The following is a 13,100-nucleotide window of genomic DNA, read 5'->3' as shown; positions in this document are numbered from 1 at the left end:
CTTCTTAACCATACTGCTTGACCCAAGCATGCATCGCTAAGATGCAAGTCACTGTCGATTTCCGACAGACAGCCATATTATTATATATATAAATATAATATATATATCATATTTTTATTTTCTCATCACTTTAGTTTGCTTTTTATCATATCCGGTAGCTGTCAGGTCTGATTTGTAAAGTAACAGGTTAGCCTTTGCTCCTTAAATTACATATTTATGATACTATGCGCCATAGCTATATGTGGAATAATGCAAGACACGTGTTAACATGGTTCCCTGCACCACATATAACTATAAGACATATTTGTATAACTTTTCTTTAGTAAAATATTTATTCCTTCACGGTGAAAAAGTGTTTGAGTTACTTTATGAATTCCAATGCACAACATGCATTCTGAGACTTTAAATTGCTAAGAGTACAGGTTGAGGTGCAACACACACAATTCTCAACACTGAATATAATCTCGACATACTGTAAGTATTTTTAAATTTGTAAGAATTCATATGCAATGTTGTATTTCTGTATGCAACATGTATTCATATGTACTACATATTTCCGCACAATAAATGCATTCATACTTGCTTGTCATTCGCGTTTATTGCAAGAGTCATTCAAATGCATTACATTTATTTCTATGCATTACATGTATTCCTAAACACTGAATGTATACACACACACACACACGCACACACACAACCACACACACCCACCCAACCACACACACCCACCCACACGCATATATACACATACACGCATATATACACACACAAACACGCACACACACGCGTACACACACAACACACGCACTGCATATATTCACATGCACACTGCATATATTCACACACACTGCATGTATTCCAAAGTACTGAATGCGCTATCACACACTACTACACACTGCATGTTATACACATACCCATGTTGAACAGGGCCTCTACACAGGAGGACTCGATGTTAACAGCCTCCTTGTAGAAGTGCAGAGCTTTTTCAAATTCATTTCTAGCAAAGAGCACATTGCCTTTATTGACAAGAGCGGACGGGTTGTACCTGTCAGCAGCCATCGCCAATTCAGCATACTTGTCAGCCTGGCTCAGATCTTTCTCCTATTCAAATAATAATGATAGTAATAATAATGACAGCAACAATCATAATGACAACAGCTAGAGTTATCCCCCACCATGGTAGAAGCTCTCAGTGCCAAACATCGGGTTACTGATTGGATAGTGCTACTGAGTATTGATGTGAAGAAATAGCCTTTGGTACAACAGACAGCCCTGTTAGGATCGGCTAATATCCTTAGGAAGGTCCTGTCCATGCCTACCCTACCTAGTGGAACTAGGTCGATGACAGGAAATAAGACCAGCTTAAGCTGTAATAAAACCAATAATAATAATGACAGTAAAGATAATAATAGTAATACTGATGACAAAAGCATCGCCAAGGTTGAGTCTTTTAAAAACATTTTTGCTTGAATGAGCTTGGCAGAGCCCTAACATGCAGAGTATTACGCAATGTAGTAACATTGACCATGAGTTTTTAATTGTTTGTATTTCTACTGAGTATGACGTCTGCTTTCCTCGTATCTGCAGAAAAATGCTGACACATCTATGAAACCTTTCTCAGAAAATTGCACTAAGCCAACAGCACAGTCTGGCACGACGTTAACATATACAAGTCAATAAATCAATAAACAACTTCTACATCCACTAGGACTAAGGGTACCTTTTCTGTCCAATCGTATTCTCTCAATGACTGAGAAGGTTTAGGGACAAATCCTAGACAGCACTAGTAGTAGTAATAATCCTGTTACTGTTATACGACTTATAATCATTAAGGAGTCACGAGTCCTTCAGGCTTGTACCAGCAGAGAAGAATACTATTGACTGATTACTGCATTTTTTTGCTTCACACATATTTGAATGGAATATGGAATACAAGAAGTTTTGTGTGAAAATATTTGGGCTAAAAAACACCTTTTGTTGTTTTTAAATAATAAATAGTAAGTTGAGTTGACCTGGACCAGAGCTAAGCGATGGTTGACAATATCTGACAGTGCTTAATACAAAAGGTTTGGTCTACTCTCTGCTTAGCTGTCCACCAATGATATCCACCCATTTAGCCTCTTGTTGTATGGTCAGCCTTTCAAAGTGCACAAAAAGATTTGTCAAAAGCATCCTGTTCACCCTAGCTTCACACCTAAATGTCCTCAGCTGTCAAATATTTTTTCCAACTAGTATGACTCTATTGACTTACGATCGGTATATGAAGGTACTGTGTACTTACATCCAGTTGACGTTTCTGGAGTGTGTTAACTATAACAGCCGGGTTTGCAGAAGATTCTTATTAAATATATGAATTTAGGTAAAACTGACGCTATGATTTAAAATATAGCGAGTTAAGAATATTCTGGAAAGAAGAAACTAACCAAGTAATAAAGGAAGGCGAGGTTGGTGGCAGCAGTTGATGCTACTTTAGTGTTGTCTTTCTTTTCAAAGCTCTTCAAAGACTCGGCAGCCTTACCAAAGTCCTTCCTCTTTAGGTACATAATAGCTTTGTCGATCTCAAGGTCATGCGAAAGGTCGACGTAGGGTGAAGTCCGCACCTGCTCGATACACCTTAAAATACATAGAGTCATCATGAAACAAAGATTTGTGCCAAAATAGGGTCATAAAATGACAACATTCTAGCGAGTTTTTGAGTATATTATAGAGAAATCTATGGAATGTAACTCAAACGTATGCCATGATTTAGAGTAAAAGTAATTTTGATTGATCTTTATAAAAAATTTGGCGCAGATAAAATCGCGTATGCAAAAAATGTGAGCAGGTAAATTGTTCCGCCTTATCACACATACAGAAAACTGCTTGCCAAGAGCGCAAGGCCTGATATACCGGTAATCATCCAGGGTCGGTATCACTAGACTGAATCAGTTCACTAGCGAGTGCCTCGCGTGTTCAGACTCCTTAACAGCTTTCCCTTGTGGCTATTAACTTACATAATTTATTAGCTAATTAACATCAAACAGATTCTACTTTTCATCATCATAAACTACGAATAGTTGTAACTGAACTAGACACATCGAGGTAGGATTACTCTCAGTGCAGCTCTAGGAAATCATAGCTAATATTAGAACAATTGTTACAAAAATGCATGTAAACCTATTAAAAAATACATAAAACATTTTTAATGTGAAATTCTTACCGTTAAAATATGTCAGTGATACCAAATCAACTGCCTCGGATTTGAGAAATGCAGCGAACATGATGGTAAGTTGCAAAAAAATGACAAATATATTTTAATTGCTGTTTAATTTCAACAGCAATAAATATACGTGTATAATGAATGTAAGCAAATGAAAGTTCTGAACACAATTAGAATGAACTAGTCAAAACAGAGTTGTCCACTCTTGTTTGCTATAACCATATATAAAATGTATTTTAGAAACAACACCCTTTTCTCTCTTTTGGGTAAATTAACTTCACAAATCACTGATGCAAGACATACGAGCATGTGGTACCCTGTATGTACACCTTAACTATTATTACGCAATGAATACTTTCATGCCTATCTGCATGTATAGCTTTTTATTGGAATTAATAATTTACGTGTTAATTTGTGTATAATTTAATAATTTTATGTATTACTTTTATTGACATTGGTAATCATCAACAAAATAATATTTTTCGTTACATGCCAAAAGAAAAAAAAACAAAAAATAACAAGACAAAAATCAGGAATTATTGAGTGAGTTGAATGGACATGTGTTAAAAGTGTGTAATTTAATAGTATGGCAGAGGAGTCCGGATGGCGAATTGAAGTTCAAGTCTACAGCAACTGAGAATTTCACACCCCTGATCCACACGTGGGACCCCCTTGATCCACATGTGGGACCCCCTTGATCTACATATAGGACCCCTTGATCCACACGTGAGACCCCCTTGATTCACATGTAGGAACCCTTGATCCACACGTGGAATCCCCTTGATCCACATTTGGGACCCCCTTGATCCACACCGTGATACACCCAGTTGGTTTGTGCTCTGATGCATGTACAGACTGACTACAAAGCTTAGCAGGAATTTGCAATCTTTCATCTCGATGAGAGCTCCATAACAACCAAGTCCTATGGCAGGTGTGCTTGACAACCAGAGAGAAACACAAATGCTATTTCACATGTCTCGTAACCACCAAGTTTTGAACCAGTGATCTTTAGTATCACAAGCCTAGACTCCTTGGAAGTTTTAATGTGATAATGAAGGCACCGGCTTGTAGAACAAACGTGTTTATTAATAGAAAGAGCTATTTTTACTCACTCGTGTGACACAATCTTTAGACAGAATAGTTAAAAGAGAAATTATCAAAAGTCAAGGATGTTTAACACACTTCTATATGAATCATTTTATACACTTTAATGCCCTTCATATAGACACTATTAATATATAAACTTGCCCCTAAGCATCCTTGAGCAGTGGTCACACAGGAACATTAGACCTGAAATCGCTGGTACAACTAGAAATTTATTCATAAATGACGCAAAGAATTTATAGACAAAAAATAAAAAATTAGCGTTTTTGCCATAAAAATTTATGAGTGCAGCCAAATTTTTTATTGAACAGAAGCATATAAACAGGTTTGGCAGATATGCACTTTTAGCATGGCAGTATTTAGTGAAGGGGGAATGGTGAACAGTTGAATGTGTTGTACTTTATTAGATATTTCCTGGCCTCAGAACAGCACTGTCAGTATTTTTGTTGTTTTCATTGATCTTCTGTATGTGGAAAACCTGCTAGACAGTTTCAACACTCTCTAAATTAAACCATATCAGTATTTACAAGCAGTCTGGTTATACTTGGCAGCTGAATAGATAAAAGTGACTCACTTTTATCTATTCAGCTCGAGTGATATATGAAAATTGGAGTCATTTACTTATCAGACTAAAATCTGTCTCTCATGTGTCACAAGTACTGATCAGAACGAGCTAAGGACTTCTACAAAAATTACCCAAACCTCTGCGTAGACCTATGACCCTCCATTTGGTGGCAAAATACTCCACCAACTACTAAAAAATGTTGCCAAATTGAAGATAGTTTGCGCCACAAATCCATTATCCCATGAGCACTATTCGAGACTGTATTGTGGTAGAAGCAGCCGAGCCAGCCCACCATAAAGAACACCCTGCACGAGAACACCACCGGCCGGACATCGTCCAACCAAGCAATGAAAAGAGGAGCCTAACATAAGAAGATTCGTGTATAAGGCTACACTCTGCTCGTCTATAGACAGACCGAGTAGCTGCACTCGTGTTTTACACTTGTGTTTGTACTATGATATTGCACTATATACCACGTGGTTTTGCAAACGCAGGTAAAGTTAGTGGAAATAAGTAAAGTGCCTGGAATTGCAACCAGGCCGAGTTGCAGACTGGCAGGAATATAGGTCCCTTTACAGTATAACAAAAGGACTAAAACGACATAAAAATATGACTGACCAGTCATAACCCTGGGCAAAGCTGGCATCTATAACAGGGGAGATAAGTTTGGCTGCAGATTTGATGCATCTTTCAGCCTCCATCCGTTTCTCTCTGTCCAACTGTCTCAGACTGTCATTCTTAATCACCTCTAATATAAGGTTGTGCTGTTTATCATCCTGAAATAAAGCAAGGCAGGTAAGTCAATGGTCGGAGATATTTACACGTAAGTTCAACTTACATTCTCAACCAATGGGAAAACAGACCAGCCCTGGTCAACATTAACTCCTTGTAACAAGGATAAAACTAAGCATTAGTATTAGGTACATTATATATTATAATATATTATATATATTAGTATAATATATTAGTATAATATATAATATAAAGAACACTTAGTTGTTAGATAATCAGTGATTAACTAACAGCTAAGCGCGCTTTATATTTTATGTATATTGTATATGTATATTATACCATAATTCACTCTGCAGTGTATTGAGAGCTTTTTTGCTATTATTGTTCTCGAAACTAGAACTTCTAATGGTAATAGAACATATATAATATATATAACTTATATATACGTTGAAAAAAAATATTGTCAACTGTGTTTGAGCCGTGGTACATTTTTTCGCTCATAAAATCCTGGAGCACACGCCAAACAAAATGACATTAAATGACACTCAAATGCAGTAATACATATACTTAACAATTTTTATGTATTCATACACGCACTCGGCGTGAAACCTGGGCCTGTTTTGATGGACACAACATGAATAGACACAACATGGATATCCTAGCAAAATTGATAAAAAGACACATGAAGCTCTCGGCCAGCTTTCGAAACCTCAGAACAATTGTGTCAATCTGAGAAAAAATTGCTCTGTGTAGGGCTCGAACCCATAACATTCTGCTTAACAGATTAACATTCTAACCAGCTGCGTTAATCGCCTTTTCGACCTGAAGAATAGCTGTGCAGATACTTCTACTCTGTATTTTACGACCCCAACAAGTAGACAGATGGACAGACAATGAAAAATAATAATATTGATGAATTTTAAAAATATTGATAACCTTTTTATTGATAATTTTTCATGTCGCACACATTATCTCTCACGGCACACCAGCACACTAGCTGAAAATCACAGTATTAGAAATATATGTCAGTTGTAGCCTTGCCTTGAATTGGAATTATATACTCTGTTCAACAGAGAGGAACAACGTCAAATGTCACACGGGTAAAATTCTATAAGCTCAAACTGCAACAATAAGAAACTAAGTACATGTTTTAACGGTGTGTGTTATTGTAAGTATTACACTGCAAGTAATGTAATTTAATTTAATGTACTGTCCACTACATTTCAAAAATAAATTTTTGCCCCAATTAGCAATAGCAAAATGATTGGAAACCATGTATGTATACATAGATGGTGCTTTTTTACTTTTTAATGCATTTTCACTAATTTTATAAGTTGAAACTGGTAGCAACACAGACTGTCTATTCCTTCGCTAGCAGACCAGCTTTACACATAAATTATACATTTGAGCTACGGAGCCAGTTTCGATGGCAGACATGAGACAAGTACATGTAGATTATCGCAAATGTTAAGTAAAATTCACATATTACTAACATCAAAAGCTGTAAACTAAAATGAAAATCATCGTCATTCAGATAAAAAACACCGCATTAATGGGAGAAAAACATTGAGTGTACGAGTTACGAACAGGATAAGAATGCAATGTACCGTGTGAGAAATGTACTTGTCTTCGTCCTCCTGCTTGAGGTCAGTCGTGAGAAGCTTCTGGAAGGCCAGTTTCATCTTTTCCTTGTCATTGGTGGCATAGTAACAGGTGACAAGGTTGAAACCAGTCGTGATGCTCGGACTCTCCCCCATGATATGCTCAAGGGAAGTGACAGCGTCAGCATACTGACCTTGCTTGATGAAAGCAGCAGCTATGTTCTGCGTTATTCTTAGTCTGTAATGAGACAGTCTAAGATCGTATAACACACCGGTGGTATCTCATGTACACTTTATAGAAGCATACAACTTTATAGATTTCTATATACATGCACACTTCTGTCAACTATAACAAATAGTATCATAGTTATCATATATTTAGTAATTAGATTTAGGTATGTTTCATCTCTATGCAACACAAATCTTTAGCTACAAATCATATTAGAGAATTCTTGGCCATATTCTAAATATTTTATTGTTAACACTAGAAGCCTGGGCCCGAGGTAATTTGGGGAGTTGTTTTCCCGTCTGATCTTACGCCTGAGTAAACTTGACTGCCAAGTTTTGCTTTGCTTTTTCTGTGCCTCCGCCTTCTGAGGATCACGAAATTTTTTTGCTTTATACGTAATATGTCTTTAGTTCAATTCCAATGTTGCAAATCGATTGAACTGTTAGTTTTTGAGATATCGTCAAAAGAGCGTGGGCACTTCTAACTGGCAGAGAAATGAAAAGTGACTGCTGACAGGACATTAGTTTTCAGTATAATTGCAAAGTTTCAAGTCAATTCAGTTATTAGTTCTTGAGATATCACTCAAATACCGAGAACACTTCTGAACTAAACACTGACAGGACATTAGTTTTTCATGACACACTCATTGACATTTTTTGGTAAAAAAGGATCCAAATTACTCAAAACTAGAAAGCTTCTTCCCCTCAGCAACAAGAGTTGTACACTAAAACTATTTGTTTTTTCTATTAATAACTTTGTTTCTATTAATATTAATTTCTATTTATAACAAATATATACTCTCTATCAGATGCGGTGTATTGCAATAGTTATGTTTCTTCAGTTATCTCTAAGACATAATTTCTTTGAAAAAGTGTAAAAAGAGCTATTTACTCTATTTGGTTTCTGTTGTTTCGTATGTTCAACAAGCTTGGAGCTTCAAAATGATATTCAGTTAAAAAATTGTACTATCCTAAGTGCTTTCACAGTTGATGGAAAGTAATATGGTCCAGGATTAGACCATATTAAAGTGGTTAATACTGTCCAGGATCAGAGGACCTGCTTGTATGTACAAGGTTAAGCTTATATGTGTGAACAGAATTCTGCAAATTTAGATGTTTGAAGATATACAAAAAGGCAAACTTAAGCTGCTTTATAATTAGCAGTTGATATACGTACTTCAAAACTGTTAAACTTCAGAAATACGTAGCAAACAGATTAAACCAATTTAAACTTACGCTGTGAATTCATCTGCAGACATCTCCATTTTAAAAATACAATACGAACAAAGAAAACTGTAAGGTTTAGAAGCAATAGTGTTGGTCATCTTTTAGATCACCAGCTCTGTTACAGGCTGTTGGAGGAGCGCGTACTCTCTTCTTTAACAGTAGTTAAGGTGACATGAATTGCAGAATTTTATAAAATTAAGTTTTTTGATGTTAATATATCTAAGAAATCATGTAGTAAAAACATCTCTAAACTGGACTTGCGAATGTCTTCTGTAGAATCACTTGACCTCATATTGCACTTGCTGCTTTCCATGCTGATCCCCATAACATATCTCATTTACTTAGCTAACTTCGCTTTTCCACAAACATTCCTAGTCTATGATATATATGCCCCGTAAAGGGAAGTCTCATTTTCACATAATCTGATACAGTTACAGAAACAATATAATGTTTGTGCTTGTTGGAAAGCTCCTAACCTGAGGATTGTAATGACAACCAAAGCAGTCTATCTATGAGAAACAGAGAACTTTAAACTTACACGTATGCAGGTAAATATTTTTGCTTCTATACTAAACATCAAAATCTCCCATGTGAAAGCAGCTAAAGATGTCAATACATGAATAAACTCTGCTTCGCAATAACTAGAGGTGGAGTAGTAGATCTTTTGTATAGACCAATCCATCTAGTACATCTCAAAACCTAGCTGCAGTAGTCTCTACTCTATGCACCACTCAATAGCTATGACCTTATAAGGTCTCAGACCATGAACAGACCTCATGAGCCGGTGGTGGTTGGGCACCTGATCGAGAGCCATACGGTAGTATTTTATAGCCTTGCCATAGTTCTTCTGCTTGAAATATATGTTGCCCATATTGACTTTGAGACGACCTACAAATCATGTCTTGATGCATTCATTTACATAGGAATAACCTTTGAGAAACTATGTTTTGAGTTGCTTAAAAATTAGCGTGTAAGTAAAGAAAATTAAACATTGAATTCCTATCTTTCAAAATAAAAAATTTACATGCAGACATGTATAGAAAGGAATTTGCACACCTTAGGGCATTGTAAGCAGATTTAAGCAAACTGAAAAATCTTATATAAAAGACACAGATCGCATGGAAACTAGTAATGCTAGTACAAATCATGGAGTCAGGTACCTTGACAAGCATTGACTCAATCGATTAACTATTGAACACCATTCGACTCAATCGATTACCTATTGAACACCATTCAACTCAATCAATTATCTATTGAACACCATTTGACTGAAGTTTCAAAAAGTTGATATTCTAAATAATAAATAAGCAAAAGTAGTATAAAGCTCTCTCCAAACTTCTCAGATGACATGATTTATAAACGGAATTTACCTGCATTACTAAAAAGCTTGTTCTTGACTATGACTTGGTAGCTGTTCAATGCTTCCCCGTACATCTCATTCGCTGTGTACTGGTTAGCCAGATTAAACAGTATCTGCTCGAGTAAAAGACAACAAGTGAGAACTGACTGTCATGCCAACTTATACCATATTGCTAACGGTGAAAACTAAATGTCTTGCCAAGGTTGAAAAGTGCAGCAAAGCTGTCCTTATTTTGGAGTTGTCAAAACCACATGAAATACAATGATTAAGTTGAAAGCTGTACTGACTCCAAAACCCAAAAGAAAACAAAATGAAATACAAATGTTATACTTCTTAAATATAAAGTTAAACTGAAATAAGGTGACTGATTCTTATAAGCTTTTTAAGTTCCATACTAAAAAAGAAATGAAGTTAGAGGCATTTGCTAGCAACTCTTTTCTAAATCAGAATAAGAATGTCACAGAAACAGCAATTACAAGAGAAAACAATTTCCTTAAAGAACCGCTGAGGAATAATAGGAGAAAGTTTCTAAGAATGATCAGACAGAGCTACTGTATTCAGACACACCACAAGCCAATTATTTGAATCACAAAAAACAGAACCAGTCAATCAGAAACACAAAGTCAATCGAATTTTAGGAAAGATGAATATTATCATAATTTGATGAGTGCCTGTTGGCTTTTATCTAGTAGTCGTGTCACCCAAGTATTAAAATTGATCAAAATTCCAGGTGATGATGAAGTGCAATTTAATGAATGAAGTTTTAGTATCCTGTTTCATTGTTAGACCGGATTAAAATAAAAAATGTATTAAATAGATAGTCATATGCTTAAAAATGTGCTAGCTGAGGTAAAAGTGTGAAATTGTCTTCACATGGTTTGGCATAAGCTATCACACTCCTCCCTGATCAATAGCCGTCATAGAACAAAGCTACAGAAATAGTTTATAATCATGTGTGGCATGACAAGAGCGCTTGCTACAACTTGCCAAGATAACAACTTGGAGTTCAAATTGGTTTGATAAGCAAATCACTTACTGAGTAGGTTAGGTCAAGGTTGGCTTGCTCCCCTCCCCCAAGTGTCTCCCTCTGCCTCATCAGCAGTCTTTCCTTTCTACCAGCTTCCTTGGCTTTCTCTAGTGCCTGTAAATGACATCAACAAATATACTCACCAATCATGCGATTGCAATGTACCTTATATGCAACTGTCAGAAGAGATATGCTGTAGATGCATGCAATTTCCGAAAAAGCAACATTACACATAACTACAAACAACTAATTCAGACTTTGAGCTATTACTGCAAACATCCTTGCAGTACACCAGACATGCACAATGGCCAATACACTACCTTATCGAAAACAAAAAAGAAGTAGATACAACCAATTTATACTATAAGATCATTTGGTTTGTGAGGTGCATTGAGTTTTGCTATCATAAAAAGATAAATTTTAATCTCAATTATCTTTATAGTGCCAGTGATATGAGAGCACAAAAAAATGAGCTAGAAAATCTTAGAAAATAATGCAGCCTCTCAGACAACATAACAGTTTACATCCGAATGAAAAAGTTTCTGAAATACAAAAGCTTTTGACACTAAAATATAATGATAACATTGTTCAATGGGGTAAATATGAGAACCACTTGATTACTACGAATCCAAAATTTTTGAACAGTTCGCAAAAACCGATTAATAATGGATAGTATAGCATGCAATATTACCTGCTCACCTCACGTAGACACTATAAAGCTAGGATTTATGTAAGTGTCAGTTGTCAACCGTATGACTATCTAACTACCGTATATGAGTATCCATGGCAACTGAATAAAAAATTAATGGATACATGAAAGACTCTCACCAGTTGGGGTTCACCGCGACTTGCTGCCAGACAACTTTCCTCTATCAGCTCCGTCACCTTCTTTTCAACTAACTTGAGCTTCTCCTCTGGGGAGTCGTCTCCCTTTGACTCAAGAGCAGGCGCTGGACCCTGATTGGTCGTGTTGTCCAAGCTTCTGCTGCTCCGAAAATAAATACTCACACTAACAACAGATCTTCTATAACATTTTATATTCAAATGCATGAGTAATACTTTAGCAAACTTTGCTTAGTGAAAGTAAACCACATAAAGCTAGTTGTGTAGACCAAAGGCTAGCATTTCAAGTATAGTGCCTTAGCTAAACAGCTCTTCCACAAAATATTTTCAATCTATCGAAAATCTAGCACTTAAATCAAATATTCAACGGCTTTACCGAGCAGACGCAGGAGCTTACTTTGGTACATAACCAGCTGCTCGGACAGCTGTCACTGGTCGAGCTCCGTCTCCAGCTACAGCGCCTGTGATTGGCCGGCCCATCGATGAAGGCATGGCTCCTCTCTGCTGACCAGTGCCCAGTCTAGCTTGTCCAATCGGTATCTTTCCAGTTGGCTGATGCAAATAGAAAGCATTACTTTTAATCAATTGTTTGTCAGTTATTGGCACATTGCTATTAGTTACTTAGATATTCCATTTCTGATCAACTGATCAAACATGATGGCAAGTGTCACCCATATGCCAGTTGTCACCCATATGAAAGTTGTCAGCCATATGCTAGTTGTCACCCATATGCCATATACTACCCATATGCCAGTTGTCAATCATATGCCAGTTGTCACCCATATGCCAGTTGTCACCCATATGCCAGTTACCACCCATATAAAGGCTGCTAGTCAATTACTAGACAACTAATATATTTATAACTAGTTTTGTCTCACCGGAGGCCGACGGCCTTGACTAGTCTTCACAGCATGTTGGAAAGCCGCTTCTTGTTCATAGCTCTGCCAAAACATACAAGAAGGTAACCAATACAAACCACACAAGACTATAATATGTATAAATAACCCATTGTACACACGATATCTGCAGTACAATAAATGTAAATAGTTTAAGGAATCCTTAGTTTATTGTATTTTTCAGGCTTAATTCATCTTGAATTAATTCAACCAGGAGAATATAAGGAGATACATGAAAACTAAACAGCCAAGACAAAGTGAAAGGAAGGTAAGTATTCTTTAACAATATTTCCCATCCTGTACATATACTGCGCTATT

The 13,100-nt window shown here is 36.4% G+C and overlaps 1 protein-coding gene across 1 annotated transcript in view; it reads right to left on the bottom strand.

The window, feature by feature from the left end:
* LOC137405390 (intraflagellar transport protein 88 homolog) overlaps positions 1–13,100 on the bottom strand; it is a 39,108-nt gene that overhangs the window by 24,606 nt on the left and 1,402 nt on the right. The window contains exons 2-11 of the mRNA XM_068091631.1: positions 12,765–12,827; positions 12,284–12,438; positions 11,872–12,028; positions 11,053–11,157; positions 10,027–10,129; positions 9,430–9,544; positions 7,208–7,439; positions 5,487–5,644; positions 2,424–2,613; positions 915–1,101 (exon numbers count right to left, since the gene is read on the bottom strand). Coding sequence (XP_067947732.1) covers positions 915–1,101; positions 2,424–2,613; positions 5,487–5,644; positions 7,208–7,439; positions 9,430–9,544; positions 10,027–10,129; positions 11,053–11,157; positions 11,872–12,028; positions 12,284–12,438; positions 12,765–12,827 — 1,465 coding nt within the window. The remainder of the gene's footprint in view (positions 1–914; positions 1,102–2,423; positions 2,614–5,486; positions 5,645–7,207; positions 7,440–9,429; positions 9,545–10,026; positions 10,130–11,052; positions 11,158–11,871; positions 12,029–12,283; positions 12,439–12,764; positions 12,828–13,100) is intronic.

This window comes from Watersipora subatra, chromosome 9 (genome assembly GCF_963576615.1).
Source record: "Watersipora subatra chromosome 9, tzWatSuba1.1, whole genome shotgun sequence".
In the NCBI taxonomy this organism is placed as follows: Eukaryota; Metazoa; Bryozoa; class Gymnolaemata; order Cheilostomatida; family Watersiporidae; genus Watersipora; species Watersipora subatra.
The sequence above is the reverse complement of the archived record's forward strand: the minus strand, read 5'-3'. Positions and strand labels throughout refer to the sequence as shown.